The sequence below is a fragment of the Amborella trichopoda genome, chromosome 8 (assembly GCF_054954075.1).
Source record: "Amborella trichopoda isolate Santa Cruz 75 chromosome 8, AtrichopodaSantaCruz75HAP2 v2.0, whole genome shotgun sequence".
Classification (NCBI taxonomy): domain Eukaryota; kingdom Viridiplantae; phylum Streptophyta; class Magnoliopsida; order Amborellales; family Amborellaceae; genus Amborella; species Amborella trichopoda.
In genome coordinates this window covers 32,902,722-32,927,657 of record NC_142343.1, presented here as the reverse complement: position 1 = coordinate 32,927,657, position 24,936 = coordinate 32,902,722, and the positions used below count along the sequence as shown (strand labels likewise).

Here is a 24,936-nt window from a genome sequence, read left to right as displayed (position 1 = left end):
TAGGTACATGTATGAAAATCTTATATCCAATGACTCTCAAGTGTGAGTAGGATACATCCTTGTTGGTCCACACTCTTTCTGGCACATCCCCTTCCAATGGAGCCAAAGGAAATAGATTTATCAAATAGTATGCCGTATTCATAGCTTCACCCCAAAACTCTTTTGGTAACTTAACTGAGGCAAGCATGCTTCTAACCCTTTTCATTATGGTATAATTCATTCTTTCTGCAACACCATTATGTTGCGGTGTGGAGGGAACAATCTTCTCATGTCGTATGTCATGCTTGACACAATAGTCTTCAAATTTCTTTGAGGTGTACTCTCCACCATTATCTGTACGAAGGCATTTCAAGGACTTCAACCATAACATGGAACTTTTGAAAATTTTCAAATACTTGGTCTTTGCTCTTCATGGTAAAGCTCGAAACCTTCTTGGATGCATCATCAATAAAAGTGACAAAATACAAAGCACCATCAAGAGTTTTTACAGACATATGGCCACATACATCAGAGTAAACTAAATCAAATATTTCAGTTATCCCGTGAGTTTTAGAATGTGAAAAATAAACTCTACGATGCTTTTCTACTAAACAATGATCACAAGAGTTGAGGACATACCTTTGAGACTTGGAATAGAATTTATCTTCACCAAAATCTCCAAACTTTTCTCACTCATGTGACCAAGTCGCTGATGTCATAATCAGATAGAGATTCTTCAAAGGCAATGTTCACCTCACCTGTGGATAGGTGGGCTTCGATCTTGTAGAAAGAGCAGCATTTCTTGCTTCTTGCCACAACAAGAGAGCCATTTTTCAACTTACACACTCTATTGCCAAAGTGTCACTCATACCCTTCATCATCAAGCATTCCTGTTGATATGAGATTCAATCTAAGATTTGGAACATGTCTCACATCCTTGAGGACCAACTTGTAGCCAGTATTGGTAGTAATGCAAACATCACCCATTCCAACAATTTTAGATACTCTATTATTTCTCTTCCTTACCGAACCTAAGTCTCCCAACTTGTACATGATAAAGAAATCTTTGTGTGGAGTAGTATGGAAGGATGCTCCTGAATCAATCACCCAATTTGAATCATCACATGTTGTACTGACACAACCTTCACCACAAGTAGAGAATATTAAAATTTCATCGGATGCAACTATTGTGGTTTCCTGATGTTCTTTGTTTCTATCACCATATTTTCTTTCTTTTTGATCTCTTTTGAATTTTTGACACTCCTTCTTCATATGTCCGAGCTTATTGCAATAGTAACTCGTCACTCCTTTTCTCGACTTGGATCTTCCTTTTGATTTACTTTAGTTATGATTTTTTCTATTCTTCAGTGTTCCTCGTTCTTCAGTGACTAATGCGTGTGAGTGGGAGGAATCTGAATATTTTCTTCTCACTTCTTCATTCAACAAACTATTTGTTACTTGGCTCATGGTAACAACTCATCAGGTGCCGAGTTGCTAAAGGATACAACGAGGGTCTCCCAAGTGTCAGGTAATGAGCTCAACAACAACAATGCTTACAACATATCAACTAGCACCTTCTTCATAGCCGCCAACTGATTTACAATGCTTTGTATTTCATTCAAGTGCTCCGCAATCGACCCGTTTTCAGTTTACAAGTTTTCTAATTAAAAATACCTTATTTCCGACCAGTCTTTCTCTCATACAAATCATGCAATTTCTTCCACAAGGAAACTGCACTAGTTTCCGTTGATACATGGTGGAACACAATATCATCCAACCATTGCCGGATCCAAGCAATTGTTTTTTGGTCTAACTTCTTCCAATCATCATCGGTGATGATTCCGGTTTCTTCTCTATGCCCTCAATTGGTAAATAAAGGTCTCTTAAATAGATAAGATCTTCCATCTTGGCCTTCCAAATTGACCAATTACCCCCATTCAAAATAATCATCCGTGTAGAGGCATTTGCATCCATCTTTGATTCACACACGAATAAAAACAAACACTTGATGTGCAAATGTCTTTAATTCACACACGGATAAAAACAAACACTCAATGTGCAAATGCTCTAATACCATTTGTTGGGAAGCAATGCCCATCCCTTCTATGTGTGAATCAAAGGTAAAAACATATCACAATGTATGTTTGTGCAAATACCGAAAAAATGACGATTTGCTAAGTGTCAAGAAAACAGAAATCACAAAAAGGAAAGTTCCACCAAACACAATGACAACACAATATTTAACGTAGAAAACCTTTCAATGTGAAGGGAAAAACCACGAGTCAAATCCGATAGAGGAATCCACTAAAATCAAATGAAGGTTACAATATAGTTTATTCTCAAGTTTTTGCCCAAAACTTAAGACTTAACAATCAAATGAGAAAACAACAATAACTTCGAGAATATACACCAACAATATCATCTCTTTCCCACATCAAAAAGCCCTAAAAAAAAAGTCTTCCAATGGCTTGGAGATGCAATCGGAGAGCACACCAGCTGTTCCGATTTTCTAGCCGAGTGTTGAGTGTGAGAGATAGCAAAAATGACATTTGGATGACCTGAGAATGGTGATGGAAACCTTGCTACAAACTTGCACTTTCTTCTCTCCAAAAGCCTCCAAAGAACCCTATCTTTCCTTACAAAATGGTGTCTCTCTAAAAACCCTTTTGTTTTGTCTTTTAAAACATCCACTATATTCTCTCTCTAAAAGAAAACTCTCTCTCTCTCTAACCCTTTCTTATTATATTGGGTCTTTTTTTTTTCCTTTTCACTCCTAATGGGGCTCGACCCCACACGGTAATCACCCAACATTAATCATATTACTTACGGAAAAAAAACTGCCAAACGTGTTAAATCATGCAATCATAGGGGTGACAGTGAAGGCTACTGGACTTTCAGTAGAGAGAAATCTTTTAATTCCTTCATGGCCCTATCGTCACAACACCTAAATTATTTCCAGTTTGAGACCTAATCGATCGCATCATTTAGTTTATTGAACCCATAATTTGAATCAACAGGATTGAAATTCAATTGGTTATCCCTATCATTCAAGGTAGTCCTTGCATAATTCAAGGAATCATCAACCTAAGCCCTAATTTCTCAAGAATTAGAAACCAACCTTATTTGCTTCGAGTCCTGAAGTATTTCAAATTTGTCCAATTCGATCCATAGCAAATTTACAAGCGATGAATCATGGAAAGAAATAAAAAAGCATGACCTTTAATATATTTTAGAAATGTTTTGAAGGGTGGTTTATTTTAGGATAAAGCTTTCTTTGGTGAACCAATCCTCATCCTTCACTTCTTCCAGTATTCATGTTATCAGGGGGGATACTTTCCTCTTAGCCAACACTGCAAAGCCAAGCCTAATTCAAAACCAAACGAAGGCAAACGGAACAACCATACACGCAAGGTACACAGAAGCAATGGATAAATGGTGTAGTTCGAGCTTAGGGCACGGGCACTATACACTTGGTCTTATACAGTTACACCTCAAGGGTCCAAGTAAGGTGCTGATATGGCCACGGTGTGTAACCACAGAGTTACCCTCATTTACATCGGCCATTGAGGTCTGTGCACACATTACTGCCCAGCATGTAATGTGCCAACTACACTAGCCCACCATCAATGATTGCCTTCATAGCTCATTATGGGTGATACAGGTCTAGTGAATCCACTCCAATGGTCATTACTGTCCGTGCATGTTAATTCAAACATAAATAGCTACCCGGCTCAGATCCCAATCAACCATCTGCTTAGGAAAACACCCACGCTTACATGTCCTATGGCTGTTACAATAACCCATGTCTTTGGTGGCTGCACATTTCAAATTCAATCCCTTATTTATAGTCAACACACCTGCCCAACCAGGTTTATGATCAGGCACCTCTTACACATGATCTGCAGCCATGTCATGTTAGGTCACTGCTTATGGCCCAACAAGCTGATGGATTCCAAAGCCAGAGAGCGCCATAGATGACACTTGCAATTCGAATATGTTGGGGATTTTTTAAATTGTTCGATAAATGACTTTGGACAAATCCTTCTAGTATGAGAAATGCCATTTGTTTGGAAAGCATCAGTGGGATCTGTTCGTAGCTCACATCGAAAAGCTTGGAATCCAAAATTTTTGCGCAAGCCAACAGCGGATCTCCAAGGATTCGATTTCAACTCTCTTTAACAATATGTGCAAAGATAATCTACATATTTTATAAAAAATTGATCAAGGGAAAAATCCAAATGTAAAGAGAGAGAACAAGCTTGGTACAAATTAAATGCATTCCTTAAAAAAAATTCAAGATCTAATTAAAATTTTCAAAAATGTAGATCTTAACATGTTGCAAAAATTGATTTAGCTCTTAATCTCTCATATTAAGAGGTTTAGGAATCCTTGTTTTACATGTTTTTTTTTTTTATCAATGCTAAAAACTTTATTATCAGAGACGCAATCAAAGACGAATACACTCCTTTCTTAGCTAAAGAATCAGCCCAAGCATTTGCTTCCCTGGAAACATGTTGGAAAGACACCATCAAACCCCCAACCAAATCTACAATCTCACACAACGGTTTTACATACCAAGACACATTTTGCTCTTTTGTACATCATTTGATGACATTCAAGGAGTCACCCTCCACAATACGTGGCAGTCCTAAGTTCTTAGATTTGAGGATATCTTAAGCCCTTGAAGTGCAGCTAAATCAGCATGGTTGGCTATTGCCACAATTAGAGGCCACGAGAAACCAAATATGACATTTCCCAAAAAATCTCTCACACAATACCAATCGAACTCCGTCAGGTTCAATTTAAGCGAGCCATGTATTGGAGGAACCCATCTTCCCAAAGGTCTACTCTTGACAACCTTTAATTGGACAAGGTTATGTAGATTTAACCAAACATCAACCTGTCTAATACCTTGACACTCCTAGTAATTTTCAACTTACTCTATTAATATTCTAGATTAACATGTCTTTTCGTTTTTGGTAGGTGTTACAAATACAATGTTTCAAAAAGCGCTAGGCAGGGGGTCTAGCCCGCGCAACACTAAGGCAAGCACCCAAAACCTGAGCAGCCGGCCCAATAGAAAGAAATAAATTGTTACCCTTCTCTCCCTAAAATAGGCTATAATGAACCTATAAACCCACTATTTTTTAGTATTAAAAAAAATGATAAAAAATTGCTCTCAACAAAGAGCATTCCCATAGGCAAGGCACAACCCTGGGCAGGTGCCTAGGCAGGTTCAAGCAGCCACCTAGGCGGGTTCCCGAGCGCCTAGACAGCACCCAAAGATATTCGCCTAATTTGGCTACTTATGCCAAAGCACTGGCCTGCCTAAGCGGCCACCCAAGCACTTAGCAATCCGTTTTTTAAATCACTATACAAATAAATGCATTAGTTACAAAAATTCAAGAAAATGCTATTTTTTTCTGCCGTTAACAACCCAAAATTTCAAGAGGTTTTGGAATCCTTGTTTTACAGGTTCTTCTTACCCTTGCCTAAATCTACTGGGAACTCCCATCTCCATCTCTTGCAGTTTAATTTCCCATGCAATTTTTGGTGGGCTTATCTTTGCTTCAAGAATGCAATTTCAGAACTGGAATAGAGTATCACGAGTCACTATCTGTATGCACACTGTCCATTTATGACCATAGATATAGAGGGTATGCTTCTTTTAAATTTTGGAAAGAGTGAATATGAGGAAAGAATTTTTCTCAAAAGAAGTAAAAAGGTCTTTTCTCTCGAAAATATGAAGAAAGAAGAGGTAGAGGGAGTCTATAGCAAGTTTACATTGAAACCTCATTAATAAAAATTTGAATTTCCTTTTCTCTTCTGTTGAATGTGGAAGTCATTTTATGGCATGCTTTGATTTCTTATGTGGGAGTCAGCATTTCCTCCCTAGAGAGAGAGAGGGGAGAGAAAGAGAAGCAAAGCTTATGAGACAGTGAGAGGTTACTCTGGACCATCGGGGTTATTACACGGCACCATAGGGAAAACATCCATGGAAGAGGAGGACCATATTTAAAGGTCTGCATCTTTTGCATGGTAAAACCCCGTTTGGACATGTCAAAAGTTATATCAGAGAAAATAGCCAACTTTATATGCAATCCTGAAAACTGTATACTACTTTTCGGAATAGAGGTCAACCAGGATCAATTTTTCAGTCATAATGGTGTTTTGTCAGTTTTCTCTAGATATGCAAGTATAAAAGACAGACATGCCTGTAAATAGCAGCGGATCAAACCAGGATGTCTGTCACACTTAAATGGGTAGAGAAATAGATGGCTCTAATCCTAAAGTTTTCCAAATGAGGGCATAAACATATGGATTCAACCATCCTTTTGAACGTCATCCTGCTCATATTCACCAAAAACACTAATTAAAGATGAGTAGGAATAAGCCTCTATCCAAGACCCATGGAAATGGAGTGCATATGCCCTAAGAACCTTACCATGTTGGCATGCAATTCAGCATCATTACCAGAGGCTTTGACAGGTCCAGCAAAGGACTCCAAAAATTCCCCGAGTAACCCCTTAGAATACCTTCAAAATCTGACTTCTCCTGGTGCCTGATCAATCTTATTAAGTTTGTCTTTGACCCAAAAAAGAATTGTCATCCAAACCACCTCTTTCATCAAATAGGGCTGAGGATGCATAGTCTTCCAACCCTAATTTAACCTCACTGCTAGGACTAGGAAGAGTAAAAAAATCACATCCCTTACTCTCCATCACAAATCTAGTAGAAGATGCTCCCGAGTCTAGGATTCACTCTCAAATATGCACATATTTCTCTACTTCCGTGTCTCCCAAATTAAGATGCGACAGGCTGAACTCTAGAGAGTACGCGCCTTTGCTGAAAATATTTTCCATAAAAAGTTTGAGAATCCATATTGCAGTAGCAAGTGGTCAGGGTGTTCAGATTCAATCCCACATTGGACATATCTCTTTGCCAATCCAATGTTGTTGAAGTCTATCCATAGTAGGTGAGCAGCAATGGAAGCAAGCCAACTATATCAAACTGTCCAAGGATGACCACGCTCCCAAATTTTTTGCCAAGCAGTAGATAACTTTGTATGGAAGCCTCACGAAACGCAAACCATTATCAGTTTTTGCCCATCATCAAACTTGTCTTCATATACTTGCAAGTATGGTGATATATAGTCTAGATTGCTCCTTTACAATACTTGTACTAGTTACTTAAAATCATTACAAACATTTTTTTCTCAAACAACTTCACTCACTATTACAGCCACAATTTTTTATTTACAAATACTCAAATACCACTAAAAAGGAAAGAAATGCAACTATGGAGTCCCCAAGTCATAAAAACAAACACATAGTACTCATAGAAGAAAATTATATCACTTAGCACATACACTTTTACATAGACTGCACATACATTTTTCACTTTCACATAAACCAACCTCAAACTTTACATAACCAACTCTTAATCACATAAAACACAAATGAACTCATAGTTACATAAACTAAGTGCAAAATAATAGTGGGATGCAGATGGTCGAACGCTTTGTGCCTGGGTCACACAAGTGAACCTTTTAGGGGCACGGATGAAGGCAAGGATAGCTCATATCACAATGGCTGATCTCACTTTTCAAATGCGAACCTTATGCACACTTGAAATGCACTAGATTAACTTTAAAATGAAACTGAGAAACTTTTGATGTTCAAAATAGTGAGCAAAAGTCAGTTACAAAAAACTTGAACTATATGAGTGGATATGGCCATAGACTTAAGGAAATAAAGGATCAAGGGCCAACAAAATGGTACTCAGATACACACAAATGTTTGCTGATATGCTAAAAGAAATCTAACAAAAAAATTAGGTGATGAAAAACAAGAAGATGGTGTCTAGGTGTAAAGTATTGAACCAGACTATGCACATATCATGATATAAATGCATAGTTTCACGAGGGGCTTAAGATTTATGAATACTCAAGCGTACAAGTATGAAGAGGCTATTGTAAAATAGAACTTACAAGCAAGAAGAAGATGATCAAATTATTCTAGAAAATAAAGGAATGAAGCTATGGAAGTTACCTCAAGTCCTAGACACCATGAGAGGAAGCTTCAATGGCTATGGTGAGCAAAACTCACCACAGGATGGAACAAGGAACAAGAAAGCACCATGGGGGGCGTGCAGCTCTCTGCCCTCTCTAAAATAAGTTCTCAAGTGTGTAGAGAATAAGGCGTGGGAGTGGGAGGGGGAGGAGGCAATTCAAGTGAACTGAATAGATCATGGCCCTTGATGCTCATCATCTATGGCACATGAGAGGGCTTTGATCCGAGCCACTCATACTTGTCTACCCATCAACATCAAAGGATAAGATTTCACACCGTTATCATTCCTTAAAGAAACCCTAGATTAGCCATTTTACCAAATTGTCTTTTGTAGAGAAAATTTTTTCACAAATGTGATTTCTCAATTCCAAAAGTGCCCATGGTGAATTTTGAAATTAAATAAGGAATGAATAAGTAGGGGCATGCCCCTCAAATAATTTTGAAAATATCTTGCTTTCATCCAATGGGATGAAGTCATTTCATGAAATTCACATGGGCTTAAGCCAATAAGGTGATGCCACACAAAAAGCCACTTAAAAAATTCACTTCTCTCATGGATTAAGGTTTAAGCCAAAATTTCGTAGCATGCCCAAAATCCTAAGCACATGTGAATAAGATTACACGTGTACCAAAAACACATGTGACTAATTAAGTCAACTTACAAAACATTTTACTCATTTAAAACTTTATAACTTAATTTAACAAATCAGCAAATAACAAGGAAGGACCTCCATATGGGTTTAACGTTATCATGACATTAGCCCTAGGTGGGCCTATGGCGGTGTCACACGTCGTCCCTATGACCACTTGGGTGGCATCTAAGTCACCCCACTAGCTGTCCTTGTTTGGAATTTGGGCAATACAAAGTTAAAAACTCCCTTTTCATGTTCCTAAAAAAATTCAAAAAATTTAAAAAATTCTCAAAAATCCATAAATCATTTTCTATCATAAATACTCATTGTTGCATCAAAATAAAATGACCAAATGGCAAATGAGATCTCTAGGCTTGAAATCTAGGTTACTAGAGTACTCCACTGGGCTACTCTAGAAGGATAGTCCATTCTCTCATAATGACTCGACAAGCTTATGCTCCACAATCTATAGCAGGACATATAATGTGGCTTTATCAAAGTCACCCCAAACAATGTCCCATCATTCTCGGGTGTTAGTGGATTACAGGTGCACCCTTAGGGTCATATAAATACTCATATACAGAGGTCCTCTCAAGGCACATGTGCACTAGTTCTTCCTAGTTGGATTACTGATTAAAAGATTGGCTTCCCATGTGACTATGGGTGGACATGCCATGGGGTGGTATTGTGTCACGGTATGGACTCATGTCCCATGAGTTATGACCATCCTATATAGAAACATCACACTTAAGGCACTCAGGTTCTAAGCTCTTCTTGTTTCTCTTAGCTCTGGCCAGCACATCATCCATGAGGCATACAATCTAGGGATATCCCTAACTCAAAGGTGATCCTCACACCTTTGTAAGCAATCTCTCTCTCTCTCTCTCTCATCGATGAATATCATTGCCCTATGTACTTGGGGTATATGATTATATGCCCCAATGAGCCAAGCACCTAGAATCAGGTTCACTCAATCCCACTGAGCAAAGGAATCTTGGATTTAAGGCCTTGAAAGGGCCATAATTACAATAGTATCTTCCAAAACCAGCCCCAATGCCAATGAATTTTCCAAAAAATTCGCAAGCCCCCTTCACTTAAGCCCCTACCAAAAGAACAGGTGCTAAACATTACCAAGAAGCCATTTTCACATGTTTAAAGCAAGTCCCAAGATGTGGTACTACTCTACCAAACCCAAGAATGGCCTTTGGCAAGCGATAATTTCTCAAATCTCATTTTCTTTGATATATTCCTCCCTCCACTAGAACGGTCTCCATGGAGGACAATGAACAAGCAAGATTCCAACTCAATTTACCAATTAGGGATAAGTTCGTGCCTTCTAATTTCTGAAACCTAGGCCTCCTTTCTTAGATTTACAACTATCTTTCCAACCAATTTCTCTTAATCTCCTAAGTATAACCAACACTCTCATCAGTGGAAGTGCAATAGATAAAGTCATTACCTTACGTTATTTCTCCATAACATGGCTTACACAAGGAACACTAGAATCCTCTTGGCACTACAGGAAATATCCTCAAATGAGCTATTTTATGGTACACTTGTATTATTAACCACCACGAGGGATGACATTGCTCTCGAATCTATTTTCATGAAAAATGTAGCATCTCCAAGAAATGTCACCTACAAATGATGTGAATGACACTTTTGTGCCCTAAATGAGCTAGACAAATTCCATAATCTTTTTTTTTTTCAGCTATATGGTGAAGCAAAACTTCTTTGTTTGACAAGCACAAGCTTAATTCATTAAATCAGTTCAGCAAACAACATAACCAACCCGGACCCCTATTATACAGATTTTGTTTTTTTGAGGAAGACCTATTATACAGAAATTGATAAGCATGATTTTAAAAAATGCAAAGAAAGGATACTTGTAAAGGACTAGTAACATTATGAAGATAATGCCTCAGTTAGGGTGACTAAACTATTAAAAGAAAGCTAACATTGTGTGGAGTGAAACAGAAACACAAATGGAGTTCATCGTATTGAGGAGTACATGGTAAATTCCTTGGAAGTAAATTGAAATGGTTGGTGAGGAACTGGGTTCCTGCAAGAAAGCATGGATGGTGTAAATACATGCTCAGGCTTAATCTGATTAAAAATGAATTTCAAGTAAAATACAGAGCTGCATTGGATATTACTTACGGTCGAGGTCCATAAACTCTAATCTGGCGTATATGTGTGTCCCTTCCATTCAAGTGATTCGACAACACTGCAAGCTGCAGCATGAATGTGTTGATGAATGTCTCCCTGCAAGAATCACAATGCACTTTAACCAGGTGCATTTGCCAAAGAAGCACCATGATCCTAATAATAGATAAAAGTCCAATGAAGCAAAACCATATTTCAACAAGTCATGTGCATCTATATGTAAAATGAGCAAGTTCACAAGAAAACATTCCAAAATGCATGCAGATTATCGCTTCCAATTTGTCTATGAACTTACAAAAGCCACAATTAAGGTCTCAATGTTTATGCCCATAAATGAAGTGAACAACAAATTACACAACTCATTCGTTCTATTTCTAATCTTGCATTGCCCACCAACACTAAAAGAACTCCATAGCACTTATCCTACATATAAGCAATTATGGTAACCAATCCAGGATTTGAAAAGTTACCCACCAGATCTGGGACAGGATAAGACCACATGACTCAGGCAGGTCCCAAGTTCTTCTTTAAAGAAATTGAATTTTTAAAAATTATAGTTACAGGAATCATCCACAAAAGGTAGAGATTCTAGTTCGCAACCACAATCACGAATCCATGTTTCTGTGATGCAATAGCCACAGGTCTGGTTCCTAGACACTAGGAATCACAATTCCACACTTTCTGAATCTCGTTCTGATATCTTTGAAATCTAGATTCCACCTCACCAAATTTTGTGATTCATGAGTGCACAAGACCGTGATTCAACTAATATGAGACAACACTCCCAATTCTTAAGAATAGCGATCAAAGATATTTGGAATCTAGATTCACAACATCAAAATGATTACCAAAATTCTATGGAATGCTTGGAATTTTTTAAACATTATTTGAAATATTTTGGTATTTAAAATTTATTAATAATCAATATATGATGGGTATCTAAACACTCTAAGGGTGTCCACAAACCCTAGTTTATGTCATTCCTAAATTTTGAGAATTTGTTTTAATAAGTACACTAATTTCATTATCTTTATTGAATCTAAAAACACTAAGCAAGTACTTAGGTAAGAGTACTTGACCTTGTTTCCAATACTCTGTGGGGAATTGTGATAAAGGGCAGTTAATACATCGACTCTAATGTTAGGAGAGGGTTGTCAAAGACATTGATTCCAATAATAAGGGAGCTCTAGGTAAACGTACTCAATATATGGAGTCCAATACTAAGGAATTCTTGCTTATAGATGATCTCAACCATAAATCTTTTACCTTTTGGAACTCATTTCTTGATAATTTTCGACATGTTTCCAAGTGGTTTTATGTGATACCCATAAGTTCAAAATTTTGTTTCCAAGTTGATGGGATCATGATTACAACAAGGTAATAATCTCAATTCCTATTGGACTGAAGCACGATAACCATGTGGTTGGAATCCCACTTCATGTGATATGCATTGTACAGATAGCGATTCTAACTTTTGGAATTATCTGGCCACCAGCAATTCCATGATTCTGATTCCTGAAACAATTCGAAATCACAAGCGTTTCCGATGACTATATCAAAAAATCTACCTCCCCATCCCCCACCCTCCCAGGGGGTGGGGCTGTTGGGGGGGGGGGGGGTTGGGTGGTGGTGGAGCCTGATGGACCAAGCAAAGTCTCGCCCCAAAGGTATGTCTTATCTTAGTATTAACTTTTTCTTTTTTCTTTTTTTGAGTGAAGTTAACATTGTATTTATGGGTAAGAATTGTACAAGAGAGAGGAGGCCAAGTTCACCCCTAAGGGGTGGACTGGAAAATTACAGTCTGTGAATTATATACAAAAGCGTTATAACGCCTCCCTTAGAGACGATTTTACATGAAGCTTTACAAAAATACAAAAAATATGGGAGGCCAACAGAAGCCAAGTGAAGTGCTATAGAAGCGAGCTGTGCCAGAGATCTAGTGCAAAAAACGAGACGATCCCGGCTTGATTTTGTGGTTGCCTATTAGCTCCTTTCGCCAAACTGTCCGCAAAAATGCCGCCATAAGACGTCCATATCCCTGCAAAGATGATCAATTTCATCGAATGTAGAGGTTAGGTACCATGGTCGAGTGAAGGCCCTACTAGCCCACAAGAGAACATTCTTAGAATCTCCTTCTATGATAAGGTGGAAACCCCAAGAGGAACTAAACTTTTTCAGTCCTTGAAGGAGGGCCAAGGTTTCAGCAATGTGTGCTTCCATAATGCCAAGATGCTCTGAGTAAGAAAGAAGTGCATTGCCTAGGAGGTCTCTAAAAACCCCCCCTACTCATACCAGACCAGGATTCCCTAAGGAGCAACCATCAAGATTAAGTTCGATGGTTCCTGGTGAGGGTGGTATCCAGAGTTTAGATCTTTGTGGCTGTGGCGGATGGTGGAGGAGAATATTCTTCCATTGTGGGATGAACTGGATCCTTTGGATCCCCGAGAAGGTCTTGTGATTTGAGGCCCAAAAAGAGACTGAGGATACGACCTTGTACAAAACAACTGAAACCAGTAGTTTTTCATCTCAAAAAATACAGTTGTTTCTTTCCACCCAAATGGTCCACAAGGCTGCAGTTACTGTTGCCTTCCAAAGGGCTCTGCCAGCCTTTGGCCAAGGGGAGTGGAGCTCATAGGAGATAAGCACTTTTACCGTGGGTGGACTGACCTATTCGATACCAAATAGTAGCAAAATGTTCCCCCAAAGTTCAAAAGATAAATCACAGTGAAGAAAGAGATGAGGGTTTGACTCCTCATCTTTTAGGCATAAAGCACATCTGTTAGGGATGGGAATCCCTTTCTTTTGGAGGTGATCCACAATAAGGGCTTTGTGGGAGAAAGCAAGTCAGCTGAAAATTTTGACCTTGTGAGGAGCGATAGTGGACCATACTTTCGAGACTGCCGAGATGGCATTGGTCGGGAAAGTGGGGGGCTGCACAAGGGTTTTCTAAAAAGAGGCCACCGAGAATACTCCCGAAGAAGTAGGTGTCCAAAGCAAAACGTCTCTCCCTTGGTTAGGAATGAAGTGAGAGCGCAGGCCAGACGAGAGAATTTGGAAAGTGATAAACTCCTCATTTGTTAAGTTTCTCCGAAAAGAAGAATTCCATACTCTATGATCTCCTGTAAGAATCAATTCGTCAGCCACAGTAGCTTCTTGATTGATAGCCAAGGAGTAGAGGTCAGGGAAAGCCTCCCTTAGTGGAGTGGAGCCTAGCCATAAATCAGACCCAGAAACTGACCCGAGTGCCCTCTCTCAAATGGAATCTAATAAATTTTTTGAAGAAAAGCAAGACCGAGGAGAAGGATTTCCAAGCTCCTGACGTATTGTGATTGTAGGACCTATCAGGTATCTAATTGAGTCTTATAGAAAACAGTGAAATAATATTAAATATCCAAGTTCAATACTCAAGTAGTCCTAATCCAAGTCTGAAATTTTGAACATTTAACAAATTTGTAGAGGGAACTCATGAAAAATATGGCTTACCGAGGATCAGTGCCAGATAACGCTATGGAGACCCATCCAATTGGCTTCCTAAGTTCCACCATTTTTATCTCCTGGGAAAAGAGAGGTTGTTCAATGCCATGAAAACATAACTAAAATAGGCAAGTATATCATATAAGATAACTCACACTTAAAAATATCAAGCATGATTTCCAAATATCAAGCATGATTTCCAGGTTAATTGTGATGATTTTGATTGTTTGCAATCCATAAATGCTGTTAAAAGGCAGCTTTGAAAAACAAATGGGGGCCCTCAAGCATTAAATCAATCCAGACAAATGATGGTTGAGTCAACAGATATTTCTTTTAAATGAAACGAGCCACCTGAGTTTCACTATCACAGTCTGACCTGTCAGACAGCCACAGCTACTTTGTGATTCATTTGGTATTTAAAGATGAACCAAAACCAAAATATTTAGAAATTAGAGTTGTAGGACTACTTGTTCTACACTTTTCTGAGAAGATGAGCTTAGACTTGGCTCTTCCATGAAGTGTTTCTAGCTAACACTTGAGTTCGTCTTTACATGATTCCAGAATCCTTTCAACAAGTGTCGAGAGAATCATAATGTATAATTGCATCCAAATGGGAAAATATAATAGCTTTACTGTTCATTACAGACTAGAAAAGATAATAAAACTATTGGCTTCTTTTGCATCCTATTATCTCATAATGTTAACAAAACAATTGACATTATGGGTATAATATCATTCAGAAATGGGTAGATGGAGCAGAACTCAGAGTCAACAAATCCCTACAAGATGGGTGATGGAAGCTTCCCCCGCCTAGTATTGTTAAGCCAATACAAGCTTGGGAAATAAAATAAAGTTTCTGGAGATGAATCACAGTATGAATGAAGATAAGCTACTCTGGATCCATGCAAGCAATGGCAAACTATCATCCAGAAGTTGATGGGAGCACTAAGAGCTAAAGCCGCCAAGGAATAAGACCCAAGCCACAATTTGGGAGAAACCAATAAAAATTCATACAGCATGGTATACATAATTAGCCTATTAAGGTAGATCACCTAATATAGATTACCTGAAAAAGAAGGGCCTGCTGTTAGCTAATAGATGTGTCTTATGCCATAAGGATAAAGATGAAGAATCATGAAATTGGTTTTTTATGAGTTCAAAAAAATTTGTAGAGATCACTGATAACACATTTTAGAATCAAAATATATGTGCATGCAAGTGGCTACAATGGATTGGAGAAATGAAAGGAGATGTGCCTTCAGAAAGGTCTATCATCTACAGATGTCTACTTTGCCCTGTATGAGATGTGATTAATGGATAGAAAGAAAAGCCTGAATCTAAGGTCAAACTATACATAGGGAGAACTTCATAAAAATATACAGGTGCAAAATCAAAGAAAAGGCTCTAGCGCTTCTGTGCAGGTCCAATCCAAAGACACCAACTGGGGACTTGGGAACCATGGCATATCCAAAGGACTATGGTAAAGCTAACTCACATCTTCAAAGTCAAATGGTAGGCCCCTCATGTGAACTGGTATAAAGAAAATATGGATAATTCAAAGTATAATGGTACCGGGGGATTTTTCACAAAATTATGCAAGATGCTACAGAGAATTTAGTGGAAGCATTACTGAATCCTTTTTTAAGTTCACATAATGATTATGATGCAAAGAATCATGCCATACTGGTCGTAGTCCAATAAGAGAAGCCACAAAATGAAGTGGCTAATTATTGAGGATGGCTCAACATTAGCTAATAATTAGCTCATATTTGTTAGGAGAGGGAGCAGGGCCGGGGTATTTGTTAGGAGATGGAGCAGAGGGAACAAAGTGTCAGGTGGCTAAACAGCACTCTCAAAACATGGGCATTTACATGCCGTTATTGTTCCAACTAGGCCTTGGTTTGATTTATCTATGGATTTCATTATGGTATTGCCTAGGAAAGCACGGGGCTACGATTCAACAATGGTAGTGGTAGACCATTTTCTAAGATGACACAATTTTTCCGTGTAAGAGGATCACAAATGCTATGCTGGTTGCTCATTCTTCTTTAAGGAGATAGTGCAATTGTGTGGACTTCCCAAGATCATTACCTCAAATTGTGATGCTTGGTTTGTTAGTCATTTTTGGAGAACTTTATGGGGAATGGTAACTAAAATGTAACTCATAAGTGTTTATCTTCCACAGACAGATGGCCAAATCGAAGTGATGAATAAACGTATTGGCAATATGCTAAGGAGTTTGGTTGGAGAAAATGTGAAAGTGTGGGATTTGGTGCTATTGCAAGCTGAGTTCTCATGTTATAATTCTCCAAATCGGTCATCTAGAAAAATTCCTTTTACAGTTGTTTATTGTATGCCTCCTTTACATTTTCATGACTTAATTTCTTTACTTGCACATGCGATTGTTGATCCAAATGTTGTGAGCATGCCTGAATATATGGAGTTGCATGAGAACGTTCTAAGAAAGTTGGAGGAGAGCTCTGACGAGTACCAGGATGTTATTAATCATCACTACTGTGTGCAATTGTTTGATGTTGAAGATCATATGATAGTATATCCCAAACCTGAACAGTTTCCAATTAGCACCTATGAAAAGCTCAAAGCTAGGAAGATTGGACCTTGCAAAATCAAGGAGAAGAATAGTGACAATGCATATGAGGTAGAATTTGCCAAGCAAATGGAATATTTGTCCAATATTCAATGTTTGAGATCTATTCGTGTTCGATGGTGATGCCAGCACGTCTAAGTCAAGTCTTCTCCAACTCAAGGGCGATGATGCAAATTAAATTCAAGAAGATGGGAAAATTTGTTTTTTAATTATTTTATTATGGTAGGTGGTCCAAGGACATACGTAGATTTTTTTTTCATTTAATTTGGTAGTATTAGCATAGGGGAACAAAGATGATATTTATATTTAGTATGAGGACAAGAATAGTAATTTAGTCAAACCTTATATTTTTAGCATAAGTTTGAATTTATTAGGATGCTTTCTTTATGGGGAAGTTTTATCTCTATATGAAAGGAAGGGAGAGGGGGTAATCACATGAATTTAAGGGCAGAAGTTAGAATGAGAGAGATTAATGTGGGATAGAGAGCGAGATTAACATGAGATACAGAGAGAGAGTGTGTTTTTTTTGTGGGGTATTAATTTGCCTTTAAAGTAGGAATGTTCCCTAGAAAACTTGAACTTGGTATTCTTTATGAAGAATTTTTTATGCATGAAGAAAAGAGCATCTTGTTCCTCTTGGCTTGATTTCCAGCTATATTTCTCTCCTTTTTGTTGTTGATTCATGTGTATTCTAAGACCAAAATAAGGCTGGTAATTTTTCGGACTCCTTTCACATCAATCTGGCTCCCATTCCTGCTGCCTGCAGCAGATGACATGCATATAATATTTCCCAATGCTCTTTGAATGATGAACCCATAACAAACTATCGCTTCCCACTGCTGTCAAATTCCAATGTAACTAATAACCACTTCTAATGTCCATTTAACACACGTTATCATCTTGCCCATGAAGGAGGCTACCACTATGGTGAGAACACACCCCTCACAAGAGAGTAAAGAGATACCAGACAAATGGAACTCCATGAGGGAAGAACTGTTTCAAAGCTCAATTTTGACGATTTCAACAAGAGTAAAACCCCTATTTAGATTCAGGCACCCGAGATGATAACTGGGGTCTGTAATGTGCCATGCAGATGAGAGAACAAAGGGTGATTCAAGTTGGGTTGGAAGGGCTTGTGCTCAGAGCTATATTAAGGTTGTACTAGTAGCATGTCCTATGCACTTAACAATTGAGGACGGTACCATGATCACCATCAGAATGGTCACAAAAAAATTGACTGCTTATGGAGATTCATTGGTTATCAGATTTTGGATCTGGAGATGATAGTTAACAGGGATTATTAGGCAGCTATTTTGGTGGCACATATATTCAAAAACTTCGGAGTGGAGTATGATAAGCAGCAAACAAATTTAAAATGCGACCGAGTACATAACTATACAAAGCAATCTAAGTACAGTTTGACTAAAATATATATATATATATATATATATATATATATATAAGTGCAACATTCTTATCAGAATCATCTTCAAACCAAAAAGCCGAATGGTCTCAGCAAAGTTTGATTATATAGAACCAACTAATAAAGTAGGGAACGAATGAATATTTAAGAAAGCAAGAACTTGTAAAGAGAAAATGTAACACAAGAACAACAGGCACCTTTAAGTTATGGAAACCATCACCAGCGCGAACAGAAATCTTGCTTGGTGTGTAGCTTTCATCAAGCTTGAAATCTACATAGAGTACGAGTAACTTCACAAGAAATTTCAGCTCATATGCATCAGATAACGTTGAAACTACAAGCAGAAAAGTTCTTTGAATATACAGTTGATGAATGACTTACCTGCAACTTCACTTTTCTCTGGAATTGAATATTCACTAAATGTGGCTGAGCACCATCAGACCTGCAGTAAAACACAGTACCATATGTTACACAATGTTTCTTGCATGCAATATCTTTTCTGAAAGCAACTGCAACTTGTTTTGTGGTCCGCTTCTGGAAACAATTGTATGAGAGGGAAATAAGTTTCCATGCTAAACACCAAGTTTTTGAACTTAATAATAGAAAAGAAAAAACATTGAGGTTTTTGGACCCAAACAACTTAAGCTATCCTCAGATTCCAAACTAAAGTATAACATTTACAAATACAAGAAGTCCAGATACTATTACAATAAACCAAAAGCAATGCCAGCGCCACATACAGATTCACTGCGAAGATAGAAAATCACAATTAGTAATTAGCCATTACTATAGACTTAACAGAATATTGGAATGGGTGATAAAGATGCTTCTCCAATCAATAGAAAGGATTTCCCTTGTGGCTTGTCTCTAACAACTATTTATTCAATTCACTGAACTACAAATACTGCACAGAAATTACACAAAAATTAGGACTTATCATAATGGTGTACTAGCAAGTATTTGCAAAACTAATTATTCAAATTCAAATAAGCATAAACTTTGGATTTTAGATTAACAGCATAACTTGTAGTCATCGATCTGCGCTTTTCTCCTTCTTTTTTTTATTAATAAACCTACAGCACTACTGTCTCAGACCACACGGTTGACACTAGGTAATGATCAAATTGGATTACAATATTATGGACTATTTGCACGATAAAAATATGCAGAAGAATGGAGAGTATTCTATGAATTGAGCGTATTCTAATTTTTGACTGAACAGAAACAATAGGAGCAATACTTTTAAACCAGATGAGAGCCATTGAGAAACCAAATACCTTCCTAAAACTCCTTACCTAATTGACAAGATTGTCAAACCATTCATCTACTCCCCATTTTCCAAATGATAACAGGACATTTGATGTTGGAATGATATTGTGTAATCAAGCTTTTCAAATCTTACTGATATGGTCCACGTGGTTATAATTTGCATGATTTGTAAAATCATATTTTCCAAGACCTTGTAATGAATAAGCCTAAATTGACATTGCCCTTACCAAACCGAATTGTGTCACAAAGTATACCAAGCTTTTTTCTTGAGAGGTCACTCGCCCTTTAACTCGATTGATTCATTTTGTGAGCATGTAGGCCAACCCAGTAAAAGAAAGAACTTGTCTTACTACTATAAGGATTGAACTTTCTATCTATATAAATCATAGTTGCCAGAACCTTGTAGGAAAGGTCACAGAACCACTCGAAACCTCAATCCCACACTTCTAGCAAGGGATCTAGGATGGAACACGGATCCCCATATCGTAATCTACATTCCCAACGGGTTTGAGCCATAAAGCCATAAATGCAACCTTCATAGTGCTTGTACCTAAGGTTGAAGGGGCAAAAGAATTGAAGGATTTTCGACCAATCAGTTTGGTCAATTTCTCGCATAAGATCCTCTCCAAAGTTTTGGCCTCTAGGCTGAAACAAGTTCTCCCCGCATCATCTCCCTCTCACAGTCTGCCTTCATCAAGGACAGGCAAATTCTTGATCGTGTGTTGGTGGCACATGAGTGCTTGCACTCTCGCCACCTCAACAAAAAGTCGGGCTTCATTTTTAAAATGGACTGGGAGAAGGCGTACAACCACGTAGACTGATCAATACTCGACCAAACCTTGTCAAGGATGGGGTTTGGTGAGCGCTGGAGGAAGTGGATGAAGGGCTACTACTCCAACCCATATTTCTCAGTACTCATCAACGAGTCCCCGAAAGGTTACCTCTCGTCCTCGAGGAGCCTCCGCCAAGGAGACCCTCTCTCACCCTTCCTCTTTGTTGTTACTGCGGAGGTCTTCAGCCAGTCTATTTCTTGCAAGTGTCAGGTCGGCCTCCTCTCTGGCTTCAAAAGCAATAGACATGGTCCATGCGTATCCCATCTGCAATACGTAGATGATACACTAGCCTTCCTAGACGCAGTCCAGAGGAAATCAAAAACCTTAGGTTGTTTTTTACTTACTTTGCGTGTATGCCATGGGTTTCAAAGTGAACATGGCGAAGTCCAAAATGATAGGGGTGGGCCTCTCCAACCTCCAACCCCGGAATCTTATCCCCTGCTAAGAATGTACAGGGGAGGACCTACCCACGTCTTATCTTGGCTTGCCCCTGGGTATAGGGAAGCCAAAGAAGAGTCAGTGGTCTCATGTTATCGATAGAGTAGACTGAAGATTGGCAAGATGGAAAGGCAAATACCTATCCTTCGCAGGGAGAACTACGCTCATCAAAGCTACCCTGACCAACTCCCCGGTCTACCTTATGTCCTTATTCCACATACCAGCCTCAATAGCTAAACGCCTAGACCAACTGATGAGGAACTTCCTCTAATCTGGTGACACTGAGTCAAAAAAGATCCACCGTATCTCTTGGGACAAAGTGTGTTTCCCGACACATCACGGAGGTCTGGGGATCAGAGTCCTAAGAAAACACAACCTAGTGTCATTGGGCAAATGGTGGTGGAGGCTGGCCACCCAGAACAGTTTGTTGTGGGCCCAAGTTCTCCGAAGCAAATATAGTATCTCGCGGATCTTTGGCTGCCTGAGGGCAATCTTACGACCAAGGGCTTAAGTGCCTGGAAATTTGTTTCGACCTCCCATTACCTGTTTAACCAATTTATTCACTTTCATGCAAGAGAAGGGGTTAGAGTGCGCTTCTGGTCCGACCATTGGTTGGGCCACACCACTCTAAGAGATCTCTTCCCTTCTCTCTACTCTTTAGGAATTAAGAAATCCTCCCTGGTCTTGGAGAAAATGGTTATCTCCGATATCCGTAGGGTCTGGAATCCCTCTTTTAGGCATTCCCTCTCAGAAGAAGAAACTTTGGATTTCATTTCTCTCTCGGCATCCCTCCATTCGACTTTCCTTGCCCTTTCGGGGACGGACACCCTTGTCTGGACCCCCTCCCCCACTGGCTCATTTTTTGTAGCTTCTTTTTAGAAGAGACAGCTGCAACCTCCCACGTTCCCCCTCAACCCGAACTCAATATTATCCAAAGTTTGGTCCTCCATCGCACCTCCTAGAGTGCAAGCTTTTAACTGGATCGCCTGCTCTGAACGTGCTCCTACCGTAGACCTCCTCCAAAGAAGAGGAATCCAAACTCCCAACAGGTGTGTGATGTGCTTTTGCGAGGAAGAAACAAACTCTCATTTGTTTATCCATTGCCAACTAGCCCTTGAACTTTGGAGCCGTATTATACAAGTCTATGGAGTATCTCGGGTTAACCCACCTTCTATACTGGCACTGCTAACCTATTCTTTCGATTCTCACTAGCTGTTGTCGACCATAATCCTTTGAAAAGCTTCCTTAGCAGCTACCTTATGGGTAATTAGGCTCGAAAGAAATTCCAAAATTTTCTGTGGAATTAAAAGCGAACTCCCAGCTCTTTTTCACAAGATTACATCGCTGGTAATCTTTTAGGTTTCCATTCACAAAGCTTTTGCTGGAATCTCGGCTGCTAGATTCCTTCGAGACTGGAAGAATCTCATTCACCTGGCACCCCCTCGGGTTTCAAGAGCAAACAATTGGTCGCCTCCACGATTGGGTTCATCAAGCTCAATTTCGATGGATGCTCCCTGGGGAACCCAGGCCCAGCTGGAGCCAGAGGGGTTTTATGCTATCATAATGGCAATATTTTAGCATCATACTCAAAACACTTAGGCCACGCAGACTCGTAGTTTGCAGAGGCTACAACCCTTTCGATGGGTATCAAGAAGTTCAACCTTTGTCTCCAGTTGCATGTCGAGGGATACGCCAAAAATATTATATCCTGAGCCTCTAGAAAGGCCACTCCTCCATGGTACCTGGCCCATATTTTTGACGAAATTGAGCATATTTGCAGGGTTATAGACATCTCATGGATACATATCTAGAGGATGTGACATATCTGCTCGGAACCAACTTGCAACCCCCGTATAAATGCAACATATCTGCTTAGACTTTGGTTTGGTCATTTGTCCATCTCCTTTTTTGCTCTAGACCTATGCAAGCACTCCCTTTCCTTTTGCATAGTTTTCTCTCCTCTAAAAGGGCGTGTTCTATAAGCCCCTCTTTATTGAACAGATCTTTTTTTTTCTTTTCGAGGGTTTTTTAGCCCTTCATTTTTTGTACAGGTCCACTGCTCCGTGGCCATTTTTTGGTTGAGAGACCCGGTCTGTGGGTGCTATCGACTCTAATTGTTTTACTCTTTTAATACAAACCATTAACATTCTCAAAAAAAAAAATTAATAAGGGAGAGAAATGCATGGCTAGAGAGAGAAAAAGGTAGGATGAGAAAGCTTACTGCCAGTAAGTCTCTAAATTATCATCTCTAAGGAAGTGGACGCCGTTGCCAGGCTTACAAGAGCTCACACTCCAGGCCGCCTTCTTCGCCATTTCTCTTAGATCATCATCGACCACCAAATTAAGGATTCCGGGAAGCTTTCCCTCATCCTCCCCCTCTGATTCAGTCGCCATGCTTAACTCTGTCGTACACAAAGAATGCAAATGGATATATCCTGAGTCATGAGAGAGAGGAGGAGGGCGTATATCACTGAAAAAAATAAAATTAACAAAGGTACCACTTGATAACTTTCTCTGCAGATTCCCTAGGAGAATCCATGATGCTGAATTTCCTAGAACAGGGAGGAAAGTGAAAATTGGTAGCCCGAAAGCTGGGAAGGAAAGTGAAAATTGGTGGCCAGAAAGCTGGGAGTCCTGTTTGATAAACTGTAGTGCTGGTATGTTCACCTGTTTGGTATTGGGAAAGCCAAAAACGGCATGTCTTAACCATTCATATGGATTTCATTGATTTTATTGTTACAACCCATTCAATGCATTTCTTATAAAATGTGCAGTTGAGATTGAAAGTTGTTCTTATATCTATATAAACCAAAAACAAATTCAGTCATTGACCACATCATAATAAACTTTCAGTCACTGACAACAATAAAAAGTTGAAAGAAGACATTAAATCAAATGTAGAAAAAGAAAACCAAATAAACCAGATCAAAACAAAAACTGATATTTTCATTTGGTTTGGATGGGTATATCAAGCGATGCTCAAAACAGAAGATCTCCATATAGACTTAGATGATAATACGACTGTTAACCAATATCTAACAACAAACCAAACCAGTTCAGATTCATAATCAAATAGGGAAACAAAATGCCATAAAAAATAATATGTTTTTCTTTTGTTCTTTTTTTACAAATGAAGTTGATTAGTTGAGAGAGAAGGGAAGAAGAAGAAGAAGAAGAAGAAAAATCTGTGAAGTTGATTTACATAAAAAAAAAAAAAAAATTGTACTTAAATTTAGAGAGTAAAACGCTAACCTACAAACCCTACTATGAGGAAGAAAAAAGAGAAAAAAAAACTTTAAACATTATTTAGAAGGAAATATAAACAAGAGGGATCATGAATCCTTATTCCGAATAAACTGCAAAATTCGGCATTTAAGCAACTACAAACCCTAAACATAAAAAAGAGAAAACCCTCATTTCAGCTACCATAAATCCCAAAAAGATCCATTTGAGAAGCCATATCCACGCACAAACCCTATTTAAGTAACCACAACCCTAAATCCCCTAAAAATATTATAGCAAATTCGACAGTGTAACACACCCGGTTTGCAGTTGACACAGTGGGCTTGAAACGGCAAAAAAAGGAGCTCTGGCTTTAGGGTGGAACCTTGACTTGAGAAAGAGTGATTGAGAAAAATAAGAGGGAGAACGAGCGGACAGAGTTCTCCAGAGAGAGAGTTGCAGATGCCGTGGAAGGACGATGAGTTTTGGCAGGTTCGGATGCGCGCGTTGTAGAATTTGAAGGGCTTGCACCCCGTGAAATTTCACCGAAGTTCCGGCACAGGGTCCAACAGTGCCTTGAGAAAAGTTGGGTTTGGGCTTGTTTTCAATTTTACTTTTTATTTTTCAAACTCGGAAAAACTATCATTAACCCATTTGATAACAGTGTAAACTTTCCCTAGAAATTGAAAATTTTTTTTTTTTCTTTTTGTTGTGAAGTTAAGATCTCAAAAAGAAGACTGAAACATTAAAGAAATCCTAACTACCGGTTTGACAACCGGTTCGCATATATATATTTATATTTATTTAAATACTATTTAAA

At 38.8% G+C, this 24,936-nt stretch overlaps 1 protein-coding gene across 8 annotated transcripts; it reads right to left on the bottom strand.

Moving 5' to 3' along the window:
- Positions 1 to 10,416: 10,416 nt before the first annotated feature.
- Positions 10,417 to 24,694, bottom strand: APC10 (anaphase promoting complex 10). Of its 8 annotated transcripts, none has more exons than XR_016060729.1 (8): positions 24,436 to 24,694; positions 23,393 to 23,561; positions 23,116 to 23,296; positions 18,736 to 18,796; positions 18,552 to 18,625; positions 14,333 to 14,403; positions 10,844 to 10,948; positions 10,417 to 10,745 (listed from the first exon to the last, which is right to left on the bottom strand). XR_016060729.1 is itself a non-coding variant. In XM_011628875.3 (8 exons), the coding sequence occupies exons 3-8, from the start codon at positions 23,286 to 23,288 to the stop codon at positions 10,676 to 10,678; spliced, it is 573 nt and encodes a 190-aa protein (XP_011627177.1). In that variant the 5' UTR covers positions 23,289 to 23,296; positions 23,393 to 23,561; positions 24,436 to 24,694; the 3' UTR covers positions 10,417 to 10,675. The 8 variants fall into 8 exon arrangements, 4 of the variants coding, with proteins under 4 accessions (XP_011627177.1, XP_088729858.1, XP_006828221.1 ...); XM_011628875.3 differs by having other exon boundaries at positions 18,552 to 18,644; XR_016060731.1 differs by lacking the exon at positions 14,333 to 14,403.
- Between the last annotated feature and the right edge of the window lie 242 nt (positions 24,695 to 24,936).